Source organism: Penicillium daleae (assembly GCF_028827525.1).
Source record: "Penicillium daleae strain IBT 16125 chromosome Unknown utg000002l_segment0_segment0, whole genome shotgun sequence".
Taxonomy (NCBI): domain Eukaryota; kingdom Fungi; phylum Ascomycota; class Eurotiomycetes; order Eurotiales; family Aspergillaceae; genus Penicillium; species Penicillium daleae.
Window position 1 is genome coordinate 5,135,814 of NW_026623150.1, and position 23,490 is coordinate 5,159,303.

The window sequence follows — 23,490 nt, forward strand, 5'->3', positions numbered from 1 at the left end:
GAGTTCGTCTTGATATCTGCAAATTGTGCCATTTTCAACCAACCGGCTTTGCATCAACTCTTGGTTCTTACATCCTTATTCTAAGGTTCAATCTTAAACAAACATACAAAGATGTCGCTTAAGCCAATCAAGCTCTACGGCCACGGCCCCGGCCCTAATCCCTGGAAGGTCGTCATGGTCTTCGAGGAGCTCAACATCCCCTACGTCAACACCGTGGTTGACTTTGCGGATATGAAGAAAGAACCTTATGTATCTGTCAATCCGAATGGCCGCGTCCCCGCTATCGAAGACCCAAACACCGGCATTACGCTGTGGGAGTCCGGCGCTATCCTCGAGTATCTGGTCGAGACCTACGACAAGGACCATACCATCAGCTTTGATGCCGGGTCTAAGGACTACTTCCTTGCCAAACAATGGCTGCACTATCAGATGTCCGGCCAGGGTCCTTACTTCGGCCAGGCTGTGTGGTTCACCCGCTCCCATCCGGAGAAGATTGAGAGCGCCAAGGAGCGCTACGTGAAGGAGATTCGCCGTGTTTCGGGCGTGCTGGACAAATTCTTGGCTGATAAAGAGTATCTTGTTGGTGATAAGCTCAGCTATGTTGATCTGGCTTTTATTCCTTGGTTTGGTGTTGTTACTATGTTTGATGTTGATCTGGCCAAGGAATTCCCTAATGTTGATTCGTGGTTGAAACGCCAGAAGGCTCGTCCGGCTGTTGAGAAGGCCTTGAAGCTTCGCAGTGAAGCCATCGCGGCACACTAAATTGGGGCCTTGTTGATGTGATGAGTTGTTTTTGAACCAAATAGCTGCTCTGTTAATGTGTACCTGGTTGTTCAGAAAGGGAAAACTCCAAAAATATATGATTTTGATGTGCAATCCTGGAAAGATGGCCCATTGTAAGATCTTGAGAAGATAGTCTCGGAGTCCAATCATGAATAATGCTTGCCATCAGTCTAGAGAAATTCCTAGAAAACAGACTGTCTCCTGGTGACAGTCTATAAAAGGTCGTTGTAATAGCGACAAGACAACAATCCATAGATTCTTTACAGAAGTTGATGCAGTTCGACAGTTGACTGCTGCTAGAGAACGCTAGCCCGTTTTTGGACTAGCGTCGATTACAGTCTTGGCGCAGCGACCGCGAGTTTTCCGTGTCGCGACATCCACCTCCCCCCATTGATCAAGCACCCGTCCAATCATCCCTCCCTAGCCTAGATTCTCATCGAAGTGGGCCATCTTTCGCCTTGTCTAACTCATCTCGTCTGATATTTCGCTCTTATAGCGCGTAATCAATTGCGCTGCGCAAGGTTCAGGAAACAAACGACAGGGCAAGGAGTCGATCTTCTGTCGCCCGCGACAGCAGCTTTCCTTCGGCTAAAACATCATGGATGGAAACTCCGTCAATCCAGCTGCCGCAGACAACTTGCATACCATGACTGGCACAGAGGGTGCTGCGGATGCAGCCAACACTTCAGGTACGTCCGCTCCAGCCACCTTATCTACCCAGTCACGTCAATGCTGACCTGACGAACAGCGGCGCAATCGCGCCAGGAGTCGCCCGAGAAGAAGGCAGAGTCTTCTGCCGGGTTAGATAACCCTCTTGATGCACCTGCCTCCCCCAAGCGCCAGATTGGTGATGCCGAACCGGAAGACGAGGAGATGGGTGGTACTGAGACCGATGCCAAGCCTGATACTGAGGGTCTGGAGGATGCAGTTGGGGAGTCACAGCCCCCCGAGACGGCTACGGAAGGTCTGGAGGATGCAGTCGGAGAGGATCAGCCAGCACCGAGCAAGTCGGCTTTGGAAGGCAAAGCACGCGACCAACTCGTCACTCAAACCCACGCAATCATCCTCCCTAGCTACGCCACCTGGTTCGACATGAATACCATCAATGCCATCGAAAAAAAGGCTCTGGCGGAGTTCTTCAACGGCCGCAATCGCAGCAAGACCCCGGCCACCTACAAGGACTACCGCGATTTCATGATCAACACCTACCGCCTGAACCCCATCGAATACCTAACCGTCACTGCTTGCCGTCGCAATCTGGCTGGCGATGTTTGTGCCATCATGCGTATTCACTCTTTCCTTGAGCAGTGGGGCTTGATCAACTACCAGGTGAGTCCAGACGATAAGGCTTTGGCCATGTATCCGAATTAACCCTTTCAGGTTGACCCCCAATCCCGACCCTCCAACATTGGGCCTCCCTTCACTGGCCACTTCCGAGTTATTGCCGATACCCCGCGAGGCCTGCAGCCCTTCCAGCCCGGACCGCACCCCACAGTTACCTCTGGCAAGTCTCTTCCCTCCACCGACCGTGCTGCCTCGGCGACCCCCGCAAAGGGTGATGTCAACCTCGAACTGCGCCGCAACATCTATGACGAGAAGGGCAAGGACGTAACACCGGCCGAGGATAAGGAGAAGCATACCAATGGCGAAGCCACAAACGGCATTGAGCCCTCAGAGCCCAAGAAAAAGTCGCACTGCTTCTCCTGTGGTATCGACTGCACACGCCTTCGTTTCCACTACGCCAAATCGGCCCCCACATCAGCCAACGCCAACACCCCTGACACCAAGTACGACCTGTGCCCGAACTGCTTCCTCCAGGGTCGCATGCCTTCTAGCCACAACGCTTCGGACTTTGTGAAGCTTGAAGACAAGAGCCACTCTCATGTGCCCGACAAGGACGCCCCGTGGTCCGATTCAGAGCTTGTCCTACTTCTGGAGGGGTTGGAGAACTTTGATGACAACTGGGAACAGATCGCGAACCACGTCGGCACGCGGACACGCGAAGAGTGTGTGATGAAGTTCTTGTCTCTAGAGATTGAGGATAAATATGTTGAGGATATCCCTGAGCTGCGGTCTGGCGCTGCACGCGATCCCATCAGCCAGTCAGAGAACCCCGTCCTGTCTGTGGTTGCTTTCCTTGCCCAGATGGCCGAGCCGTCAGTAGCCGCAGCCGCCGCAGGTCGCTCTGTTGAGGAGATCCGGAAAGAGCTCCGCAGCCAACTGGAGAAGGGTGATGGTAAGAGCAAGGAGGCTGTCAAGGCAGAGGATTCCATGGATGTTGATACCGTTCGCGAGGGTGAGCAGCAGACCCAGAAGCCCAAGGAGTCCCTGTCAACCGTTGCCTTGGCGGCTTCAGCAGCACGCGCAGGAGCTCTTGCCTCTCACGAAGAGCGTGAAATGACTCGTCTGGTTGGCGCTGCTGTCAACGTGACTCTGCAAAAGTTTGAGATCAAGCTACAGCAGTTCAACGAGATGGAGGAGATCATTGAAGCCGAGCGCCGGGAACTTGAGCAGGCCCGCCGACAGCTCTTCCTGGACCGGATGGCTTTCAAGAAGCGTGTCATGGAAGCCCAGGAAGCCCTGAAGGTTGTCAGCGACCAGGGTCCCAACGAGCACACCAACGCCATGCTCGCCAGTGCCGCCACGGCTGGTATCGGCAACAACTACGGCTTCCAGCCTCAAGCTGGCGAGACTCAACCGGGTGCTCAGCCCTTGAGCGCTGAGGCCGGTGCCGATTTCAAGTCGCTCGACCTGTGAGCTGAGCTTTCGCCTATATGTGTATGATATCCCATGGATGTTTTGAAGGAGGCAAGAAGGCCGAGCGGTGATGGTGATTGGAGACTGCCGGATTCTGGTGGTGTTATGAATTTTCTTGTTTGAACTTGTCTATCTGCTTGGTTAGGAAAAGGCGCAGTATCTTGATTATCCCTTGGGAGTTTGAGTCGATTTCGATTTCGTCCCTGGAGAAGATCCTCATCGAGTGATCTTATTTTGGTGATTGGGGATGAAATCAGGGGGCTTGGATGCTTTCTGTTCATTTTCTAACTTCTTTTGGATGTGTTTATCCTTTTTTTTTCTAATCAAATGTTCGTGATGGAATCTTTCGTGTTTTATGAGTTTGGTAGACCTCCAGAATCAACATTTTGAGTAAATCTTTGAATTGTTTTATGGTATCTTGTAGTTTCTTTACATCAAGGTAGACAAAAGCCAACCAGCTCCCATGATCGCCGGCGCCTCGAGGTCTAGGAATTCCTCTCACCGGGTTGGCCTTGCCCCGTCGTCAAAAACGATTGCAAAAAGGCATCCCAACCAGCTGAACCATACCTGGGAGGCTCAACTCGCGTATGTTCCTCCGCGCCAAGCTGTGGCCCTTCCTCCTCCTCCGCATCATCCTCACTGTTAACCACAGAAGCAGATAAAGGCTCATCAATACGGCGCCTTTTCCGCCGGTTCTCAACCACCGCCTCCTCCACATCGCCAATGTTATAACCGTATTCCTCCCATTCACCGCGGTAGAGGACTCGATCGCGCCATTCGACCATGTCTTGGGGCGCTTTGCGCTCCGCGGGTGGTTTGCGCGAGACATCTTTGTCGTCTTGTTCTGTTCGGATGGGGGGTTCGAGGTGTGGTGGTGCGGGGTTTTCAAGGAGGCGCCATAGAGCGAGTTCTTCGTGACGATTATGTTCGAGGTCGACGGCGTTGGCGTGTTCTTCTTCTGAGTCAAGGGGGTCTTGCTCTTCGTCTGAAGATGCGGGGGAAGTAGAATGTTCGGTCGGTTGCTGGGAGGTCATTCTTGAAGGATGACGTGAGTCTTCGCCGTCGAAATTGTCGAGGTCGTTCTCATCTTCTTCTTCGACTTCATCGTCGGCATCTGCTGTGTTGGTGACGGTTGCGTCCCTGACGCGTTTGAAGTAATCTGCTTCCCCGTTGAGAATCTTCTCCGCCTCGTCATAGTCGAATGTTCGGGTCTTCCAGCCCTTTCTTTTGTGTCTGTCTTCGATAACTAGTTCGTTTCGGCGGGCAAGTCTGAGCAGGAAGTCCGTTCGCTTTGGCTTCATGTTCAGAATGTTGACAGCGGCCTTGACATCTTTCCTGCGAACGGCATTAGCGCGCTCACGGCCGTACAGGCGCTGACTTCGTATTCTGCTCATGGCTACGAATTGAGTCGACTGTATCAAGCGACGTGTGATGCTAACAGTCAAAGCGTAAAAGTCCATCAGCGCATCGCCGCTGATGGAGGGAGACTCGTTTTTCGACTGGGCGATATTCACCCAGTTATCCTCCGCTTGCGAGCCCCCGAAATTCATGAAAAACCGTTGTTCGAGCTCGATCCATGTTGAAATGTTGAGCAGGTTGGCAGGAAGGTGAATGTCACCACGTAACGGAACATCCATTTCAGCCGCTAGTAGTTGTTGCGCCTGGGTACTACTGACAGTCCAATTATCACCGTATCGCATCCGTGCAGCCGGTACGGCAGCGAGATCTTCTTTGGCTCTCAGACCCCGGGCATACTCGTCTAACTTGGCGCAACATTGCTCGCTGATCTCGGCGGCTGCGGGAACGTCACCCATGATGATCGTTTTGATGTGCCGCTCAAGGAGATGCTGGCTCTCCAAACCGCGATGGAGGAGCCGGAGATGATCCATGACTTCGAGTTCCGACTTGGTTCCAATGGCAGAGGCAATCTCTTTGATGCCATTCCTGCCTTTCCTGTCAAGCACATTGTATAAAATTTCCTTTTCGGTTGCAGTCCAAATCACCGCTCCATGTTGATGGACGTTATGAATCTCCTCATCTTCTCGAGTTGCCGATAAAATGATATCGTTTTCGACCTCCGTTACGAGCGAAGAGTAGGCGTCGAGGATTTCCGGCGACAGATGCTGAATGCGAGCATAAAGAATTTCGAATTGGTTATCGCGGACGTTCAAGTCTGCGCCTGACTCTAAGTCGGAGTTCAGATCTTCATCTCCATCTTTATCACCATCGTCTGATGAGTTATCCACCACTTCGATTCGTGAAGAAGAGCGCCGACTACGCGTCTGCTCGGGTTGTTCATCGAGACTAAACTCGGAGTCGGAGTCGGAATTTTCGTCAGGCGCAAAGGACGACTCGGAACTGCTCATCATGCAGGCTTGCAGACTGCCAGCGCATTCGGAGAGACCGAAGGCGAGGACATCACAGCTGCGCCTGTGAGTTGAGAAGGTATTTGAAGAAAGAGAGAGCAATAAAAAAAGCTGAGCTCTTCAGGTCAGACTGACCGACGTTATCGCGCGGCCGATAAGAATGTTTGCACTGTTTGTGGCCGCTTTTCAGTCCGCCGAGCTGCTCTCTTCTTTAGAGTATGGAGTTCGTTCGCAGATTTGGGTTGTTGGCGATTTCGCACTCTTGGAGGAGGCCTCCGAGGAGACTATTAGCGTCGCATGGCTGGCGTAATGCTCGTCTCAACTCTACAGTACCGCCATTGCCCGGCTCTTCCAGTATTGTGCTGCGCGATTACCAAGAAGAATGCATTCAATCAGTGCTCAACTACCTGGACGAGGGCCACCGGAGGCTAGGAATATCCTTAGCAACTGGAGCTGGAAAGACAGTATGCTTGTGTATACGGATAGGTCCGAATATCTGCTAACCTCCGCAGGTTATCTTCACACAGCTTATCAGCCGAATCCCACCACGCGATGCGGAAGCTACGAAGACGATGATCATCGTCCACCGACGCGAACTCGTCGAACAAGCAGCGAAGCATTGCCGCCTTGCATATCCGGACAAGATTGTGGAGATCGAGATGGGAAACAATGTTGCGACAGGACATGGGGATATCATCATTGCATCCGTGCAGACTCTTGCTCGTGGACGCATTCACAAGTTCGACCCGAAGCTCTTCAAGTTGATCCTTGTGGATGAGGCGCATCATATTGTAGCAAGATCATACCGTGAAGCCTTGGGGCATTTTCGTCTCAACGATCCATCCCCAAATGCACCGGTGCTCGTTGGTGTCTCGGCTACCTTTGCGCGATTTGACGGGCTGAAACTCGGCGCCGCAATTGATCATATTGTCTACCATAAAGACTATGTGGATATGATTGGCGAGAAATGGCTTGCCAATGCAGTATTTACGACCGTGAAATCAGAAGCCAATCTGTCCAATGTCAAAAAGGACAAGTTTGGCGATTTTGCGCTGAGTTCGCTTTCAGAGGCGGTTAACACGACGAACACCAACAACATTACAGTGCGTGCCTGGATGGCCAATGCGAAAGACCGGAAATCCACTCTCGTCTTTTGCGTGGATGTCGAGCATGCCAAACAGCTCACAGCGACGTTTCGGGAACACGGCGTTGATGCTCGGTACATAACTGCCACCACTCATAAGAATGTGCGCTCAGAGCAATTAGAGGCTTTCAAGAACCAAGAATTCCCGGTTCTGTTGAATTGTGGTCTGTTTACCGAGGGCACTGATATTCCCAACATTGATTGCGTGCTCTTGGCGCGTCCGACCAGATCCAGAAACCTGCTTATCCAGATGATCGGACGTGGACTGCGCCTGTTTCCCGGGAAAGAGGACTGTCATATCATTGACATGGTTGCATCATTGGCAACGGGTGTTTTGTCAACGCCAACATTGTTCGGCCTTCACCCAGACGAAGTCTTGAACGAATCGTCGGTGAAAGATATACGGGAAGGCCGCGCAGAAGATAACCTGCCAAAGTCATCAGAAGATCCAGAGGCAGCTCAAGACGGTGACGTCAATCTACAATTCACCAAATACGACAGTATCTACGATCTATTGGACGACACACGCTCTGAGAAACACATCCGTTCTCTTAGTCCAAATTCCTGGGTTCGAGTCGGCGATGAAAAGTACCTACTGTCGGAATCATCAGGCTGGCTGACCCTGGAGAAAGAAAAAGATATGTACAACGTATATCACGTGATGAAATTCACCAATCCAATGACTGAAACACCACAATTCACACGACCCCGACGAATCGCATCAGGCACCGACCTAGAAACAGCCGTCCGCGCCGCAGACACCTACGCCAGCAGCAAGTTTGACGAGCGATACATTGCATCATGGAAGCCCTGGAGGCAGAATCCGGCCACTCCTGGACAGATTCAGTTGTTGAACAAAGCTCGCATACGGGAGGGCAAATTACGGCCCCAGGACCTGACGAGGGGTCAAGCGGCTGATATGATCACAAAGCTGAAGTTTGGGGGCAAGAAGCGGTTCAAGAGCATTGAAGTTCAACAGCGCAAGGCTGAGCGGAGAGAAAAGGCTATCACTGAGTTTGAAGAGCTGCACAGGAGGACTAATGTCAAGGTTGGGCCTGTGGAGGGCTGATTAACCGAGGAGAGTAGGCCAACATGGCCAAATTGTACAATACTACCATTCAAAGATCTAATCTCTTTGATTTCATACTCAATACATTATTTTACGGGGAATTTTTGATGACGAAGTAACTGCTTATCTGCTATCTATCGACAAAGATATCTTCTTGAATTCTGTGAGTACACTACTACAAAAGGCTTGTAACGTTTGAAATTAGGCTATTGAGACTAACCTTGTGGCCCCGAAAAGAAATTGTCACATAACAGTCAAAGTCAAAAGAATAGGAAAAAAAAATCCTCCGTCGACCACCTCAGCCCTAGCATTCACCGGAAAGGCTTCCTCCCATAAAAGACGTACCTGATAACCAGTTAGCGCACGGTACCCAAAATATACCTGAAGAATCAACTTACTCTTTCACGTAAGCATGCACATTCCTATCTCCAATCTGCTTTCTGCACTGAGCCTGGAAAATCTTCGAAACATCCACACCCCAACCCAAAACCTGAGTGCACAGCCTGAGACCATAAGCCTCGACAGCTTGCTGCGACATCACCTGCTGATACTTTCCAAGCTCCTTGAGATAAGGATCTTTTGGCCAGGGCGAGTACGGCAGGAAATACGTGAGTTGTGTGACATCCTCGAAACCAGCGTCAATGAGCCAGCCTTTCAAAAATGCTTGGATATTGTACGGTTTTCCACTCGCGGCTGATGCTGTGATGAGTGCGCTTAGGTATTGGTTGAGAGGGGAATCGTCGGGACAGGTCCCGTCATCGCTGTAGGCCCAGAAAGCGCTTTCGTGGAGTTCGCTGTAGCTGCCTGGCTTGAGGGCATCGTAGCAACGCCGCAGGAGCTGGGGCCAGTTTGCAACACACCTACAGGGAAGTAAGTATGGACCGAAGACTTACAAGACTTACAAGGAAGGAGAAATACATACCCTGCCAACAACCGTGCGTGGATAAGGTCGAAGCTTTCAGCTTTGTACAGCCATTCTGCCTCGTAGTCTTCCACGATGAATTCTACGTTTGGGCAAACCCAGTTCGGCTGGATAGCACTGATGTCGTTGCCAATGATATGGGCTTCTGGATATTTCCTTCAAAAGCATCAGTATTACTGCTAGATGGCTTTCTATTCAGGATGGAATGCTTACTCTGCGCAATCCATGGCCCAAATTCCAGTTCCTGTGCCGAGATCCAAAATCTTTTGCGGATTCTTGACGGGCGCTTTGAAAGGTTCTCCTTTCAGCAACATGAGCCAACTAGATGAATCTGTTTTCTTAACATGTGGTGGCACTATATAAAAGTTAGAATTTTGGTCAAATTTCTCAGAAGTCGAAAGCCATACCAAATCCAGGCGGTCTAGTTCCTGTTCATCATTTGGCATACTATAGTCTATTAGCGGGAGGCCTCTCACCGTCGAGTCGAGTGTAGATCATACATATTCTGGGTCTAATTGGATGGGTAGTATTAGACTCGGCTATGGAACCAACGCACACAAATACTTACGTGTCGATTGCTCGAGTACCGCCGACCATTCTCATACTCGTAGTCCAGAACACTCGAAGACAACGAAGTCAGGTCGGAAAAGTCACTTTCAAAGTCACTGCCGTCGGTCTGCTCAGACACTCAGTATTATGAAACAAGCAATGACGATCATAAATCATACGCTGACGTCGTCAACTTGGATGGGTGCCATTGTGTTTTGCGGCGCTTCAGCAGCCTCTGCCGACTGCGTTGTGGCACCAAGTGGTCGCGCAGGCTCATCGTTAGTAGGTTCTGGATTTGCAGGCTCCGAGTTGTCAAGGCTCCCGTTGGCATGCTCTGCATGGACAGGTTCTGCATTGACATGCTCTGAATTGAGAGGGTCCGGCCTCGGATTCTCTACAAGAGTAGACGGGGCCATGATGGCACTTCAGCTCAAACCAAGGTCAAACGTAGACAAACCCAAGAGACCTAGGCAAGCAATGAAGGAGATATCTTGGGGGTGGCAATCCGAATTTATACTCCGGAACCCCGTGAACGTGGTGGTAATTTTGGTACTTTTGTTGACTGTGACAGGTCGAGGAAAGAGTTGCAAAACTGCACGCATCCATTTGCAGATAGTATCGCAGTCGTATGGCTTGCAGTTTAGGGGTTTTTAAACAACGTCTTTGCGGGGAGGGGCTGCATAGGGCCGAGTTCACTTCACTACGGAGCTACGGAGGGGCTAGACAACTGCCGAATTGTCCGTGTGCAAACTATGTGGTGGTTCGACTTGAAGCTAGGCAAAAGTTAAACAATTCCTATCCAACTAGAATCGAAACTAGAGGTAGATATGGCTACCCTAGCCGCACCCAATTTCTACCTAAATCTCTCCGCCCCAACTATTCTACAGGGATGTACCTGGCTACCTTTTGTGGAGGAAGCTTGGAACACTGCACACAGCTTGTAGTACAACAGAGATTGGCCGATATGCCCCTCGGCAAGGAAGGCGCAACATTTCCAATTCCCAAGAAATGCTCGAGTTGCATGTCCACACGGGAACTAGGAGCAATAGCCCCAGAAACACAGCGCTTAGACCACATCCTATTGGCCAATATAAAAAGTGGTCGTCGGGTGTGAGGGTGAAGTGGGAAATCGCCATCTTTCTTGTCCCTCCACGAGGACCGTATCAGCACTAAATAGGCCCGGGAGAACGGATCGGCCCTCTCTTCCCTCTTCCCCTTCACACTTTCCACGTCCCGTGCGATCGAGACAGGAGGTATGTCGAAACCATCAGACAACCCGCGCCGAACAACGCAGTCACCGCGGAAAAGATTTGTAGCCCTGAAAAGTTCGTCCCAGATTGTCGGGTTAAGATGTCTCCCATGATGGGTAGGCCAGTGAGGCAACTAAAGCACAGTTTCAGCCGGGAAAAAAAAGAAAGTAGAAAAAAGGGACGAGTCATGCAGCCAGATATTCGGAGAGATAAAAACGACGATGGAATAAAACAACCTACCTGACTGATATCACTATTTGGAACGTTCCAAATCGCTGGCCGAGTGTGTCTAGACTCCCAGTCTTTGCTACACATGGCATGACCAAAGATACCACTGCACCGCTGACGAAGCCGTACACGAGCGCGAACACAATGATCCCTGCATGGGAGGGGTGGTAGTTGAATGGAAGCCAGAGACAAAGCATGGAGCCTCCAGTAAACAGCGAGCAGGTGGTAAACACGTTGAAATGGCCGATATGATCGGCGACGTGTGCTGGGATGATCCGACCAAAGATGGAAGTCGCACTAAACAAGTTGATGAGCGAAGATCTTTCACAAACAATGATGGACGACAGCTCAGGCCTCGAACGTACTTGATGATCGATATCAAATACAGGGCCAGATTCGACGAGAACCCTTTAGCTTCAGCCATGCTGGAAAGGAAATCAAACGGTCCCCAAAGACCCCACCTGTGCAAAAGCGTCAGCCGCAAAATCTTGCTTTTTTTTGTCACTCTTTCCTCGTGTTTCCCAACCCCCAGATCCAGGATATCAGAATAGAAAAAGAGCGAGACGAACATAACCATATACGACCCAAAAGTATAAAACGCAAATTGCTTCTCCTTAAACAACTTCGCATCAAACCAAGCCACCTCCCGATTCCACTTCTTCCTGGGCAACCTTGATTTAATCAACCAACAAGCCCCTGCCAGGAGCACACCCACCAACAACGCCGTATACCTGATAGCCCCATAAAAGCCCACACTCTCAATCTGGATAATCCTGTCAAAAAACACAGGAAACACAACGCCGCCCACACTAGCACCACAACTCGAAATCCCAAGTGCCAACCCGCGTCTCCGCCCAAACCACTGTCCAACACATACCATCGCCGACGTAAACACTCCACCCGCGCCGATGCCGAAGCCCAGGCCCTGCGCTAGGAATATTTGATAGTACTTGTCCGTAAGGCTGGTCATGCAGAGCGAGAAGACGCAGAGGACGCTGCAGGGGTAGAGGACTGGGGCCGGGCCGTAGGTATCCAGGATGCGGCCGTAGAGCGGGCCTAAGGCCCACATCAAGCATATTTGGACGGCGAAGATCCAGGATATGGCTGATGAAGAGTAACTGGCGAGTGTGGTCTTTTGATAGATAGTTTGGAATACGCCGATGCTGGGGGGACGGAGGGTGCATTAGTTTAGTGATTTGGAGGGGGTTGGTGCTTTTGTTGGTTATGGCTCACGCATTGAGGAATCCAAATGTACAGAAGAGGCCGAGAAAGGCGCCGCCGACACAGGACCACCCTTGAAAGCCTTCTTCTGGGGGTAAACCTGTGTCGTCTGTTGTGGAGGATTTACCCGTTCGTGCAGCCATCGCGCGGCTGTCAGCGGTTCGCAAGCCAGACTCAAACACACCGGATTCTTCAATCATCCGGTATTCCTCCCGAGGTTGAACCCGTATAAATCAGGATACCCGAGCTTCAGCTTCAGAGAACGGCGACAAGTAGTTAAGAAATGGACCTCCAACTGACCCCAACAACTGACCCCACTATCAGAGCAACCCCCATCGGCGTCCTCCGGTTCTGCTTGTCAGCCGTAAGCCCCCTTATGATAACTCGTGAACTCCGTTAGGATAGTTAGTGAACAGTTTTACATAATTTCGTCCCTTGAAGATATCGAAGTTAGAACCATTGCTACAAATATGGTGGATGACCTACACTGTGTACCTGGTTGATTGACACTCATACCCCCCGGTTTTGGGTGGAACTTCCCCTGGAACCGGAACCCAGGTGTTTGGGAGTTATAAGCTATTAAGCTCATTCCAATGCCCGTTGCCTCGGGTCAACGTTTCCCTGGATTCATCATGAGCCGAACACCTGTAGATGGCACACTCAAGGTTGAGGGTTAGACTAGCAGAGGTATACAGCGGTAAGCCCCATCTCATGAATTAAAAGCGATCCAGGAAAGAAATGAATAGGAAGATAAACAGGGAATACCATCGCATTACAAAGGGCTTTTCGAGTAGTGTCTCTCAAAAGACTAGGCTCCAGACTAGCCCTGTTACACTTTATCATGAGGAACGTGGTTGCATGGCTGACTGGAGAGCTGGTAGCTTCAATAGTACGGAACGTAGTACACGACCAAAAAAGACCTAGCTAAGATAAATCGTTAAGGAGAGGATACAAGTAAACCGCATAGTCCATCCACTACGAGAATTCTTCAGGTCCAATATTCCTCCAATGTGAGACGCAGTCATCAGCTCTACACAAGCTCTACCGACAAGTCCACGATGAACAATCTCCATCTACAATCAACACCAAAAAACCGATTTGTTCTGAACAGCTTTGAATGTATTTTGTCCTCAGCAAAGAACTACACTAAGAAAATTCATAATCATCAAAAACTCCATAATGAGAGTAACCCATCCCAGTCTATCGGACCTAGAAGTCATCCTCATCAGAGAAGACCTCCTCACCACGCTTACGGCGGGCAGCACGCTCCTTCTTCTTCTTGCGGAGCTCAGAGCCTGTAAAAAAGGGAAAAAAGACATGTTAGTTAATCTGAAATTCAAGACGAATAGAATGGAAACTGTCTTTTGAGATGGGATGGGATTGACAACTTACCAGTAAGCTTCTTCTTCTTCTCGACGACAATCTTGTTACCCATGGCGTCGAACTTGTCCTCCTCATCATCACCCTTCTGGTCGAGACGGGGACCGGAGCCCTGGCCCTGAACCCAGTTGTGACCGGAGGGAGTCATGATACCGTGGTTGACGGCCCAGACTTCCTCAGTGAGGTGCTCAGTGAACTCACGAGAGTGAGTAATGATGACAACACCACCCTCGAAGGACTTGATGGCCTTGGAGAGGGCACCGAGGGAGTCACGGTCGAGGTAGTTGGTGGGCTCGTCAAGGACGATGACGTGGGGGCGCTGCCAAGAGCAAGCGGCCAGGACGACCTTGACACGCTGACCACCGGACAGACCGCGCATGCGGGAGTGAGAGACCAGCTCGGCATCGAGACCGAAGTTGGCGCAGTGCTGCTCAATCTCCTTACGGACGAGAGGGCGGAACTGACCGGAGGCGAGGGCCTCCTTCTGGTCAACCTCGGCGACCTGCTTGGAGTGAGACGAGATAATCTCAGAGCGAGGCAACCAGGTGTTGTCGTTGGACATCATGGGAGTCCACTTCTCGGACTTCATGCCGACGTTGTCACCAAGAGCCCAAGAGATTTCGTACTCGTAGGTGTTCTTGAACTTGCGACGAGAGTGGATGCCGACGACGCGACGGAGGGTACCCTCGACCTTGTAGATCTTGTCCATGGCCTTCTCGTCATCCTCGGTGACGATCTTGTTGGCGCGGTCCATGGTCTCACGGTCCTCACCGGTCTGGAAACGCCACTGGATGTACTCGGAGGGAGTGGAGTCGAGGTGGTTATCGATATGAGCGAAGGCGTGCTGCTTAATGTAGGCAATACGGATGTTCTCGTGCTGGTAAACATCACCGGCGGTAGGGATAAGCTCGCCAGTCAGGACGTTAACGAGAGTAGACTTGCCAGCACCGTTGGGACCGATAACGGCGATACGGGAGCCCAGGGAGACCTGGAAAGTGACGTCGCGAATCTGGGGCTGGGGGTGTTGGGGTACTGGAAGGACATGTTGCTGACACGGACGATGGCCTTGGACTTGGTCTTGACACCCTCAAGGAAACCGGGCTCGGGGAACTTGAACTCCATCTCGGAGGCACCGAGCTCGTAGTAGGAGCGGGCAGAAGGCACGCGCTTGACGAACTCGGAGAGGGTACCACGGTAACGCTTCAGCTTGAAGCGCTCGTAGTGGACAACGTGCTGGATGACACGGTCCAGGAAACCGGAGTCGTGAGAGACCATGATGGAAGTGCAAGGGGAGGACTTGAGGTAGTTCTCGAGCCACTCAACGTTCTTGACGTCCAAGTGGTTGGTGGGCTCGTCGAGCAGCAGGATATCGGGGTTCTCGAAGACGGCACGGCACAGGGCGAGCTTCATCTTCCAACCACCGGACAGGGCACCGATGGAGCCATCGAGCTGGGTCTCGAGGAAACCGAACTCATTGACGAGCTTGTCACGGACGTCGGCGTCGACGGGGTTCAGGCCAACCTCGTTCAGCTTCTTGACGGTCCAGCCAATGACAGTCAGCTCGGTATCGGCAGCGTCCAAGTCGTGCTCGACGTAGACGGTCTTGACCTCATCCTTCTTGGGGAAACCCTCGAGCTGCTCGTTGTTGATGGCGCGCATGAGGGTGGTCTTGCCGGAACCGTTGGGGCCGAGGAGACCATAACGCTGACCACGCTTGAGGCGCAGGTGGGTCTGGTTCAGCAGAATCTTGGCACCGTAGGCCAGGGAGAAGGTGCAGTTGCACAGATCCTCACCCTCCTCCTCGTCGGAGGGGACCTCATCGGCAGCGGCGGCATCGGGAGAGGCACGCTTGCGGAGGGTCTCGGCAATGGGCTTGGCGGCCTCCTCACCGACGATGGCGACGATGTAAGGGACGGCGTTCTGAGTCCAGGTGGTGTTGTCGGCGTCCTTCTCGTCAACGAGCTGACCGGCGATGGCACCAACGTAGTTGATGACAGCCTCGGAGGAGGCGATGCGGTCCTCGAACTTGTTCTCCTTGAGGATATCCTTGAGGATACCAGCGACGGTCTGGATGTCACCGGCGGTGGAGACCTCGGGGATCTTGCCGTCCTTGACATCACCGACACGGGTGAGGGTGTCCAGGGCCTGCTTGGTCTTCTCACGGGCCTCGGGGTCGGCGAGAATCTCAAAGTTCTTGTTCAGAGCGGGCAACATCTTGGGCAAGAAGGGAGCGACCAGCTGGGGGTCCTCCACGAGCTTACACATGTTGTCGACGATGACGGCGGACTTACGCTTGATGGCAGTCTCGCGCTCAACCAGACCACGGTCCAGCAGGGGGACCATGATGGCCAGGGTAGGGCTGGTCACGTCGGAAACGAAAGTGGTGGCACCGAGCAAGTGAACGGTCTCGGGGACGTTCTCAGGCTTGGCGATACACTTGATGAGCTCGGGAATGAAACGCTCGATATCCTTGTTGACGATCAGGCCGCAAACCTTCTCCATGGTGGAGTAGGCGGCCTTCTTGATGTCGGCCTTGGTGTCCCACATGGCCTCGGAGACGACGGGGATCAGACGGGGCACCTGGAAGGACAGCTGGGCGGGGGCAGTCTCAACGAGGGCATCCAGGCACTTGAGAGCGGCCATCTTTTCGGGCCACTTCTGGGCATTCTGGAGAGAGTCGAGGATAGGGGTGACAACGGCCTTGACGGCGTTGCCGGTGACAGCCTGAACGATGGCAGCGGCGGCAGACTGAGCGGCCTCCTTGACGGGGACCATCTTGTCACCGACGGCGTTCAGAACGGGGCCAAGGAGAGACACAAGGTGGGGCTCAACACCGGGAGCGATGGTGGTGTGGGAGGCGATGGCGCGGATGCCCTCGCAGGCACGCTCGCGGGCCACGGCATCCTTCTTGTTGGAGAGCTGCTTCTTGAAGGTCTCGACGGCCTTCAGGGGAAGGGGCCTGCTCCGCGATGGGACCGCTGAAGAGAGTGGCCAGGTTGTTGCCGGCGGCGTTAACCTCGTCGGCAGAGGTGGAGATGTTGAGGTTCTTGATGAGGTCCTCGAGGACGGCGATCGACTGAGCGATCTCCTTGCCGGAGACGGCAGGAACGGAGGAAACGTCGACGGCAGGCATTTTGGAGGAAATTTTGGCGGTTGGGGGAAATTAGAGTAAAGAAAGAGATTTTTCTATGGGGGTATCTCGGGTGAGCTGTGGGTGGCCCAAACTGCGTCGGCTGTCCAGGACGCAGCAAACGCTCTTTGCAGAGAGAGCGAGTCTAAACTTTTGGTTCTTTTCTGTCTAAAGGCAGAAAAGAGAAAACAGGAAAGAAAGGAACCCAAGAAAAAAGATGGGGGAGAGAGGATGGGAGAAGGAGGAGGGGCAGACGATTAGAAGGGGGGGCGAGATATTTATCGTGTGGCCCCTCGCCGCCCAACCGCAGAAATTTTTTTTTTTGCTGTTGCGGTCACGCTAGTTCGTTTCGGGTGCAGTGCAATTGATGGAGTACTGCCGTCTCAAATGGGGGGATCTCATTGGTCCAGCCAGGGCGGCCTCCCGAATCCCGGCCTGGTCATTGGTGGGCTGCCTTGGCTGGGACAATCAAACAAAAAAAAAATCACGAAAAATCACCAAAAAGTCTACGGACAGCGAAACTCAGCAAGACTGACCAGGCTGGAAGGGCTGCCTGAGGAGACTCTCCAAGGCATCAATTCCTGCCTGGGAGGAGTATGACGTCCCTTATCACTATGATCGTCCAGACTGAACTTTTTTTTTTTTTTTGCTGCTGGGGTGAACTTGTTACTATAGTGACTATCGGAGATCATCCAAAAAATTTTTCTTTCAGGGCGGCTCTCAGACGGCTCGAGGTGCAGTCCGCAGGACCGCAGCACATGCAGCATCAGCCTAGATTGTGCTAGGGGGGGTGGACAAATCCGGGGTGATGAAACGGCAATTACAATCTGGAGTATAGTCAGTAGACTACTATTGTATTTTCTATGATTACCCACCAGTCCATCGCCCTATAGTTAGTTAGTTCTTACGGGGTACTACAGTATTCCTAACGCGAGAGAGTCTTGAGGCGTGCCAGTCGCCACTCTCATGACCCGGTGGCGCAGCCCTTTTCCCGGCCGTTGGAGCATCCAATCAACCCATCCCGAGATCGAGAGTTTTCTTTTTTCGAGAACAAAAAGAGAAAACACAAAAATGTAAGAAGCAGGGCAGGCTGAACATATTATTTTTAGAGTTGCGTAGAACCACATTGCCTACATGTCCCGAAAGGGCTGACTATGTATGTACTATGATTCTCGTTTTGGATCCGCTGCGATCGAAATGATGATTCCGATCCCCGGATGGGTAGGTGGTCAGCTAGAGTTACGGGTCCAAGACTCCAAGTCAGCATCGGATCTCTGACATAAGTAATCATATAAAGATAATAATTTAATACTGTATTATCGATAAAAGGAGTGCGGGTAGCGGAATCTGCACTCCCAGATCAGAAGAATGTACATCGTGATTTCAGGGGTGATGGATCTCGATCATCAGCACAGGGACATGCCGAGGTATGTACTCTGGATCAACTAAAGACTGGTATCCAGGGGTATATACGTACTGCCAATGGTTATGGCAACAAGAAGTCAGTGTCCCGTATATCATTCCAACATATACCGAGTATACAGCAGTCCTAGCCAGAGATGCCCCGGTATACTTCCAACACCGCCAGTTGACGGCTGCTCACCGCTTCCTGCTTATCGCTTATCGCGGGTTGGACAGTTACATCCAGAAAAAAAAAGGGGATTTTTTTTTTTCCCTTTATCTTCCTGCAAGAAACCTTGCGACAATGGACCATTTACACTGCTAACTATAGATGGAAAATAAATCTTGTTCTCTCCCGACCGAGTCCGTCCGAAGTAAACCCGGGACCATCGACCTGAAAAGTCCAAAATCATCCAGTCCGATAATCTCATTATCATTCCTTACCCTTATCCCCCGCGAAAAGTACCCGGTGGCGAAAATCGATCGGGTCGAAGGACCAGCGTGTGCCAGCGGGTCGGGAAAAGTCAAAAAGGTAGGTCTGGAAATTCCTGCGAACGCAAGATTATTACTACTGACCACCTACGTACAGTAGGAGTATGAAGTAATAGCGTCCCAGGATTCGGGCCCTTGCTGTCTGGTTTCGGGGTTTGTTTCTGTGTCGAGTCGGAGATGGTCCTCGAAATGGAGCTACTGGGGGTACATTATCATAACGGTAGACCTATCTGTACGAAGTACCTAGCGAAAGAAAAAAAAAAGTCATCTCCGTGCCGAACTTGGGCCTCGTTTCAATGGTCAATAGCGATAGTCCACGGCTCAACTCCCTATTTCCCTACCGCCGTAAATTTCCCCCTTACACTACTCCGTACCTACAGTCCCGAGCCCGGACCTGCCGTAGCCGTAGCCGTAGCCGCAGACATCGGACGCTCCGTGATTGATTTGATCCAATTCGACTCGCCAGCAGCGGGAAAGAAAGTCTACTAAACTTTACGCATTTGCATTTGCATTTGCATTTGGCGCATCCGAGATTCCCGGAGATTCGCCCGGCGATAGTCTGCATGCTTTGGGCCATGCGGCCCTTCTGGAAGCGAGACAAATTTTTAAAACAGAGTTTGGCGGGGTCTCTAATTTGTCGAATTCTTGCCCTTTTTTGTTGCCGGTGGCGTTTTTTTTTTTTTCGGAGTGTGGCCACTAGTTGGAACGGGAGGTGTCGTTGACGTCGCGACGAGGTCATCGAGATTTTTATCGAGTTATCGTTTGTGGTTTCTCTTGGTGGTACCCTTGGTGGTGCGTAAACGGTAAGCTCTTGGTTCTGAGTACTGTGCTGGTTTTATTTAGGAGAACCTTAGGTCTGGCTCTTGTTCTGGAGTTGAAATTAGGAGTCTGGGGGTGGATCATCTTGATGCGCCCCAGTCGATTTGTATGGGGCCCTCCTGGCCTTATCGCCCCCCTTTTCATCCTTCTTGCCCACTTTCTTCTGGGGAATACTCGCCGGCCCGAACAGTATCCACCTGGTTTGTTTTTTTTTTTCTGTCTCCATAGTATTATTATATAGTCAGTCTTGTTCTTTGTATCCTGCAGCGAATCCGGGGTAGAGACCCACGCCATAGAATAACGTATGTATACTACTAGGCCGGTCACCCCGTAGGCGCAGCCATATAAGAAATTAGGAATACCCAAAGGTTGACCGTCTGTCCTGCACCAAGGGATACACCAAACCACCAACCGCTCCTAGCAGCGCAAATCAAAACCACAGAAAACATCCTATGCTATGCTATGCTTTGTTTCGCTGTTCTTTTTTTGTCTCCCGCCCCCTTTCCACCTACCATAAACAAACCCCCCTGTCCATCATCAATCAGCTCGTACTTTCCGCGCCCCCTTTTTTCCGCCTTCGTGTTGATGCATTCATTATTGTCTGCCCCCCTGTCCTGCCACGACGCTCAGACCTATGCCCTGATACATAGCCCGACGACATCCTGGATTGAGGCGACCTATCACCCCTGGACCTGTAGTCTTGTACACGTAGATTGATCTGAAAAAAAAGGGGCGGCTCATACAGTGCCAGCCAGCCTATTGCTGGATTTCGCTTGGGCGAGGGGTTCGGGAGGGTCGTACGGTGCCTGAGATGGATCTGGCTGGTGACACCGATCTGGCTGCGGCTGGGATTGGGTTGCGAGGATGTGTTTGGTCGCTTTTCTGATGGTATCCCTGTTGTAGGTTTGGGCTTTGCCGTGTTGGGGAATTTTGCACGCGGGTGGCCCCTGAAGATCTATTTTCTGGAGGAGGAGCTTGGTTGGATCGGACAGGGCTGGCCTGGACGAGGGCATCATGGTGCATACGAGAGGCCGTGCTTGGTGAGTATTTCATGAATATAGATATGGAGTAGGGGAAGCTTCGTGGTACTGTAGGTAGAGTGCTACCCATCTCGAATTCCTTGATTCGCCTTGTGTCATGTTTTCAAGGCAAGTCTTGCCCCGTCTTCTTCTCACCGCTACATAGCTGGAAGTATAGGGGGTTGCTGTTCGGATGCCACACTAAGAGAGTCTGGATTAGAGATCCCCGTCAGGTTATTATAGAGTGTGTTCACTTCCTTCGTCCATTTAACATAGATGTCCGAGGAGTCAGGGACCACAAGCGACAAAATAGGCGCTCACCCAGTTTATATGATAACGGCCACGTCCATGGTGAGACAAGATAGCCAAAGAACTCAGGCAAGGGCTGTATAGGCTCAGAATGAAGAGGATACGGATTCCAGTGACGACCGTTCCAATTCTATTCTTGATAGAAAGGAAGTTCTGACCGCGAATGCTAGAGATCAAGTATCCCACCAAATGAGCAAACCAACAGCAGATGCAGAGTCAGAAAATCATTCAATCGTGTAAATAACTAGTAAACGAGGGGGTGCGCAATGGCAGTCTGGGCGGAACAGACAGGTCGAGACGCGAGAGAAGTGGGCGATTATGAGGAGATTAGGGTGGTGAAAAACACCCTTGGCATAGCCGAAGAAGATACACAGAAGGCCAAATCAAATGATAGGCTTTAGGCCTTCTCTATGTATAGGGCCTATATAGGCCCCTAAACTCTGCTAAATAGTGTAAATAGCGCTTAACCCCGTGACTATATAACTTATATATTATTTTACTAGTATTTTAAGTATTTTAGATATAGGAATACTCTTAAATTTAGTAGCTAGTTTTAGTATAATATTTTATTAGTAATACGTCTAGTATATAAAACCGTAATAGAAATCGTTCGTGTATACTAATCTTAGTACTATAATTATAGAAGAGAGACTAATTAGGATAGAATATAATTAGCTAATTAGATAGAAGAATTAAGTAGTAGAAGGTTAATTCAGATAGTCTACTTGTAAGGATAGAGGGGTAATAGGCCAGGTGTTACTGTAAAGATAGTCTACTTGCAGGGTAGAAAGCCTGTCAACTAGGTAGGAGAGCAAAGCACTAAGTCCGATTGTAACAGAGACTGTTTCTTGGGGGGCCCTCTTTCCCGTCCCCCTACTGATCTTATATACAGTAAACCCTACCACGAGAGGGGTAACCACGTTGGCTTGCATGAGCTATATGTAGATCGGCGGATGACTCTCCTCCGTGGGAACAGCGGTGAGAAGGCAGGGATAGGCCACCCTGAAGGGGTGCTCTATGGTTGATCTCCATGGATGATCTCCCCGGGTGGCCTGAATCCCAAGGCCGAAAAGTGTGAATAGCCTCATGGTAGGAAATATTATAACAATTATCCCCCTCCAATTTCGCTTGCCCCAAGCGAAGGAATATAGTGTAAACAAAGGTGTAACTAAAGATATAAGCAAACAGGTAAACTGGCAGAAAAAGGTAGTAAGATCTGAAGGGCAAATAAGGATTCGCTATAGCGACTAGGGTAAACAAAGAGTACCTTCCTTCTTTGTTAGTATCATCCTCCCTATCTCTTTTCCCTCGTTACCCTTCCTCTTCTTCCTGTATCTCCTACTCTTTCGAGCGCGTTTTCTCTATCTATCCTACATCGAAGACTCATCGAAACGCCCTCGATATTATCTCGAAACCCCGCGCTATTCGTTCCCACGTATATACCGCGAGTTTCCTTACTGTTTACCTACCGAAACTACACCGAACACGTCGCGATGCCTAGCCGAAGAGCGCCTCGGACTCGGGCGACTTATACGGTTGCCTAGAGACCGAAACACTTCTAGTATATGCACTGTCTACGTACTTCGGTAAGAGTGTTCAAGACAACGAAGGACGACCCCTTTGAAATCGACTATATATTAGACGCTAAGGTTTCCGTTGCGTATCGCTAGTATTCCTATAGGTCTACGATATGTATTCCTGTAGGTTTCGTTAAGTTATACGGTTTCGAGTTCCCGCTAACCCCTTAGTAGGCTACTACGCTAATACTAGGGGACGCCTACGATCTGTCGTCGATTATCGCGTAGGTAAATAAGGTTTTCTAGGAGGGGATAGAAGATCCTAAGGATGAGGGCGCCCTGTTAGAGTGGCCTTATCCTAAGGCGGTTCGGGAGGAGGTCCTCAAGGCTTTGATAGCTCTTTGTAAGTGTTTCGACAACGCTAAGTAGGCCTCTCGCAAGGAGTACTAGTAGATAGGAAATAAAGGGACGAATAAGGTATATCTACTCTCCTTATCTTCGGTACCGGTTAACTAGGGATTCGACAGGAAAACGCCGGCGCCCTTCGTGCGGCTATTGCGGCTCGCCGTGCTAACTTAGCCTATATTCTTCTCCCTCGGAGCGGGCGGGCTTCGAAGTAGAAGAAGTACCGATCCTAAATGTTTTTGCGTCTACTCCCTAGAGACGAGGGTTTCGTTGCCTGGGCTAGCAGGAAAATCGCCTTTATCGACACCGTTTCGGCATATATTCGCGATACCTAGTAGGACCTATTAGATAAGGCCGGGAGTGAGGAGGAGGGTGATTCTAATAACCCTGCCCTTATAGATCCTAAGGTATTAGTTTAGTAGACGTTGGCTAACTTCCTAATTATTCTAGAGGAGATCTAATAGGTTGACCTTTCTATCTAGCCTAGTTAGGGTTTCGGCGCCTGTTCGTCTTATTTTCGTGGAGGGTTCCTTAACGCCGGTAGTCTGCAACCGATTAAGTTGATCTTCTATTTGCGCTTATAGTTTCTTTCGTTTTAGTTTCGGCGGTTTTCCGTAGGGTATTCGTTGCTTGCTATAGGTGCTAATGCTTTTCCGGTAGAACCTAGCTAGGTAGCTGCCTTTTAGGCTTTGCTTTTATTAAGAATCGTCTTGCTTTCGTTTCTGCTTC

General features: G+C 50.9%; 7 protein-coding genes across 7 annotated transcripts; 3 read left to right on the forward strand and 4 right to left on the reverse strand.

The window, feature by feature from the left end:
* Positions 1–111: 111 nt before the first annotated feature.
* On the forward strand, positions 112–762 carry N7458_002752 (glutathione S-transferase family protein; the record flags this gene model as incomplete). The annotated part of the gene is made up of 1 exon (XM_056906135.1): positions 112–762. The coding sequence occupies one exon, from the start codon at positions 112–114 to the stop codon at positions 760–762; it is 651 nt and encodes a 216-aa protein (XP_056770242.1).
* Positions 763–1,381: 619 nt separating this feature from the next.
* On the forward strand, positions 1,382–3,540 carry rscE (uncharacterized protein; the record flags this gene model as incomplete). The annotated part of the gene is made up of 3 exons (XM_056906136.1): positions 1,382–1,472; positions 1,532–2,112; positions 2,164–3,540. The coding sequence occupies 3 exons, from the start codon at positions 1,382–1,384 to the stop codon at positions 3,538–3,540; spliced, it is 2,049 nt and encodes a 682-aa protein (XP_056770243.1).
* A 485-nt stretch (positions 3,541–4,025) lies between these two features.
* N7458_002754 (uncharacterized protein) lies at positions 4,026–5,906 on the reverse strand (the record flags this gene model as incomplete). The annotated part of the gene is made up of 1 exon (XM_056906137.1): positions 4,026–5,906. The coding sequence occupies one exon, from the start codon at positions 5,904–5,906 to the stop codon at positions 4,026–4,028; it is 1,881 nt and encodes a 626-aa protein (XP_056770244.1).
* A 160-nt stretch (positions 5,907–6,066) lies between these two features.
* On the forward strand, positions 6,067–8,119 carry N7458_002755 (DEAD/DEAH box helicase; the record flags this gene model as incomplete). The annotated part of the gene is made up of 3 exons (XM_056906138.1): positions 6,067–6,212; positions 6,262–6,370; positions 6,419–8,119. The coding sequence occupies 3 exons, from the start codon at positions 6,067–6,069 to the stop codon at positions 8,117–8,119; spliced, it is 1,956 nt and encodes a 651-aa protein (XP_056770245.1).
* A 311-nt stretch (positions 8,120–8,430) lies between these two features.
* N7458_002756 (class I SAM-dependent methyltransferase) lies at positions 8,431–10,006 on the reverse strand (the record flags this gene model as incomplete). The annotated part of the gene is made up of 6 exons (XM_056906139.1): positions 8,431–8,464; positions 8,518–8,979; positions 9,042–9,197; positions 9,255–9,495; positions 9,606–9,717; positions 9,770–10,006. 6 exons carry the CDS (start codon positions 10,004–10,006, stop codon positions 8,431–8,433), a joined length of 1,242 nt encoding a protein of 413 aa, XP_056770246.1.
* Positions 10,007–11,076: 1,070 nt separating this feature from the next.
* On the reverse strand, positions 11,077–12,489 carry N7458_002757 (uncharacterized protein; the record flags this gene model as incomplete). Its single annotated transcript, XM_056906140.1, is given in 3 exon segments — positions 11,077–11,422; positions 11,434–12,231; positions 12,302–12,489. The coding sequence occupies 3 exon segments, from the start codon at positions 12,487–12,489 to the stop codon at positions 11,077–11,079; spliced, it is 1,332 nt and encodes a 443-aa protein (XP_056770247.1).
* A 1,009-nt stretch (positions 12,490–13,498) lies between these two features.
* Positions 13,499–16,802, reverse strand: N7458_002758 (putative translation elongation factor eEF-3; the record flags this gene model as incomplete). The annotated part of the gene is made up of 4 exons (XM_056906141.1): positions 13,499–13,584; positions 13,682–14,684; positions 14,729–16,612; positions 16,686–16,802. 4 exons carry the CDS (start codon positions 16,800–16,802, stop codon positions 13,499–13,501), a joined length of 3,090 nt encoding a protein of 1,029 aa, XP_056770248.1.
* Positions 16,803–23,490: the final 6,688 nt, after the last annotated feature.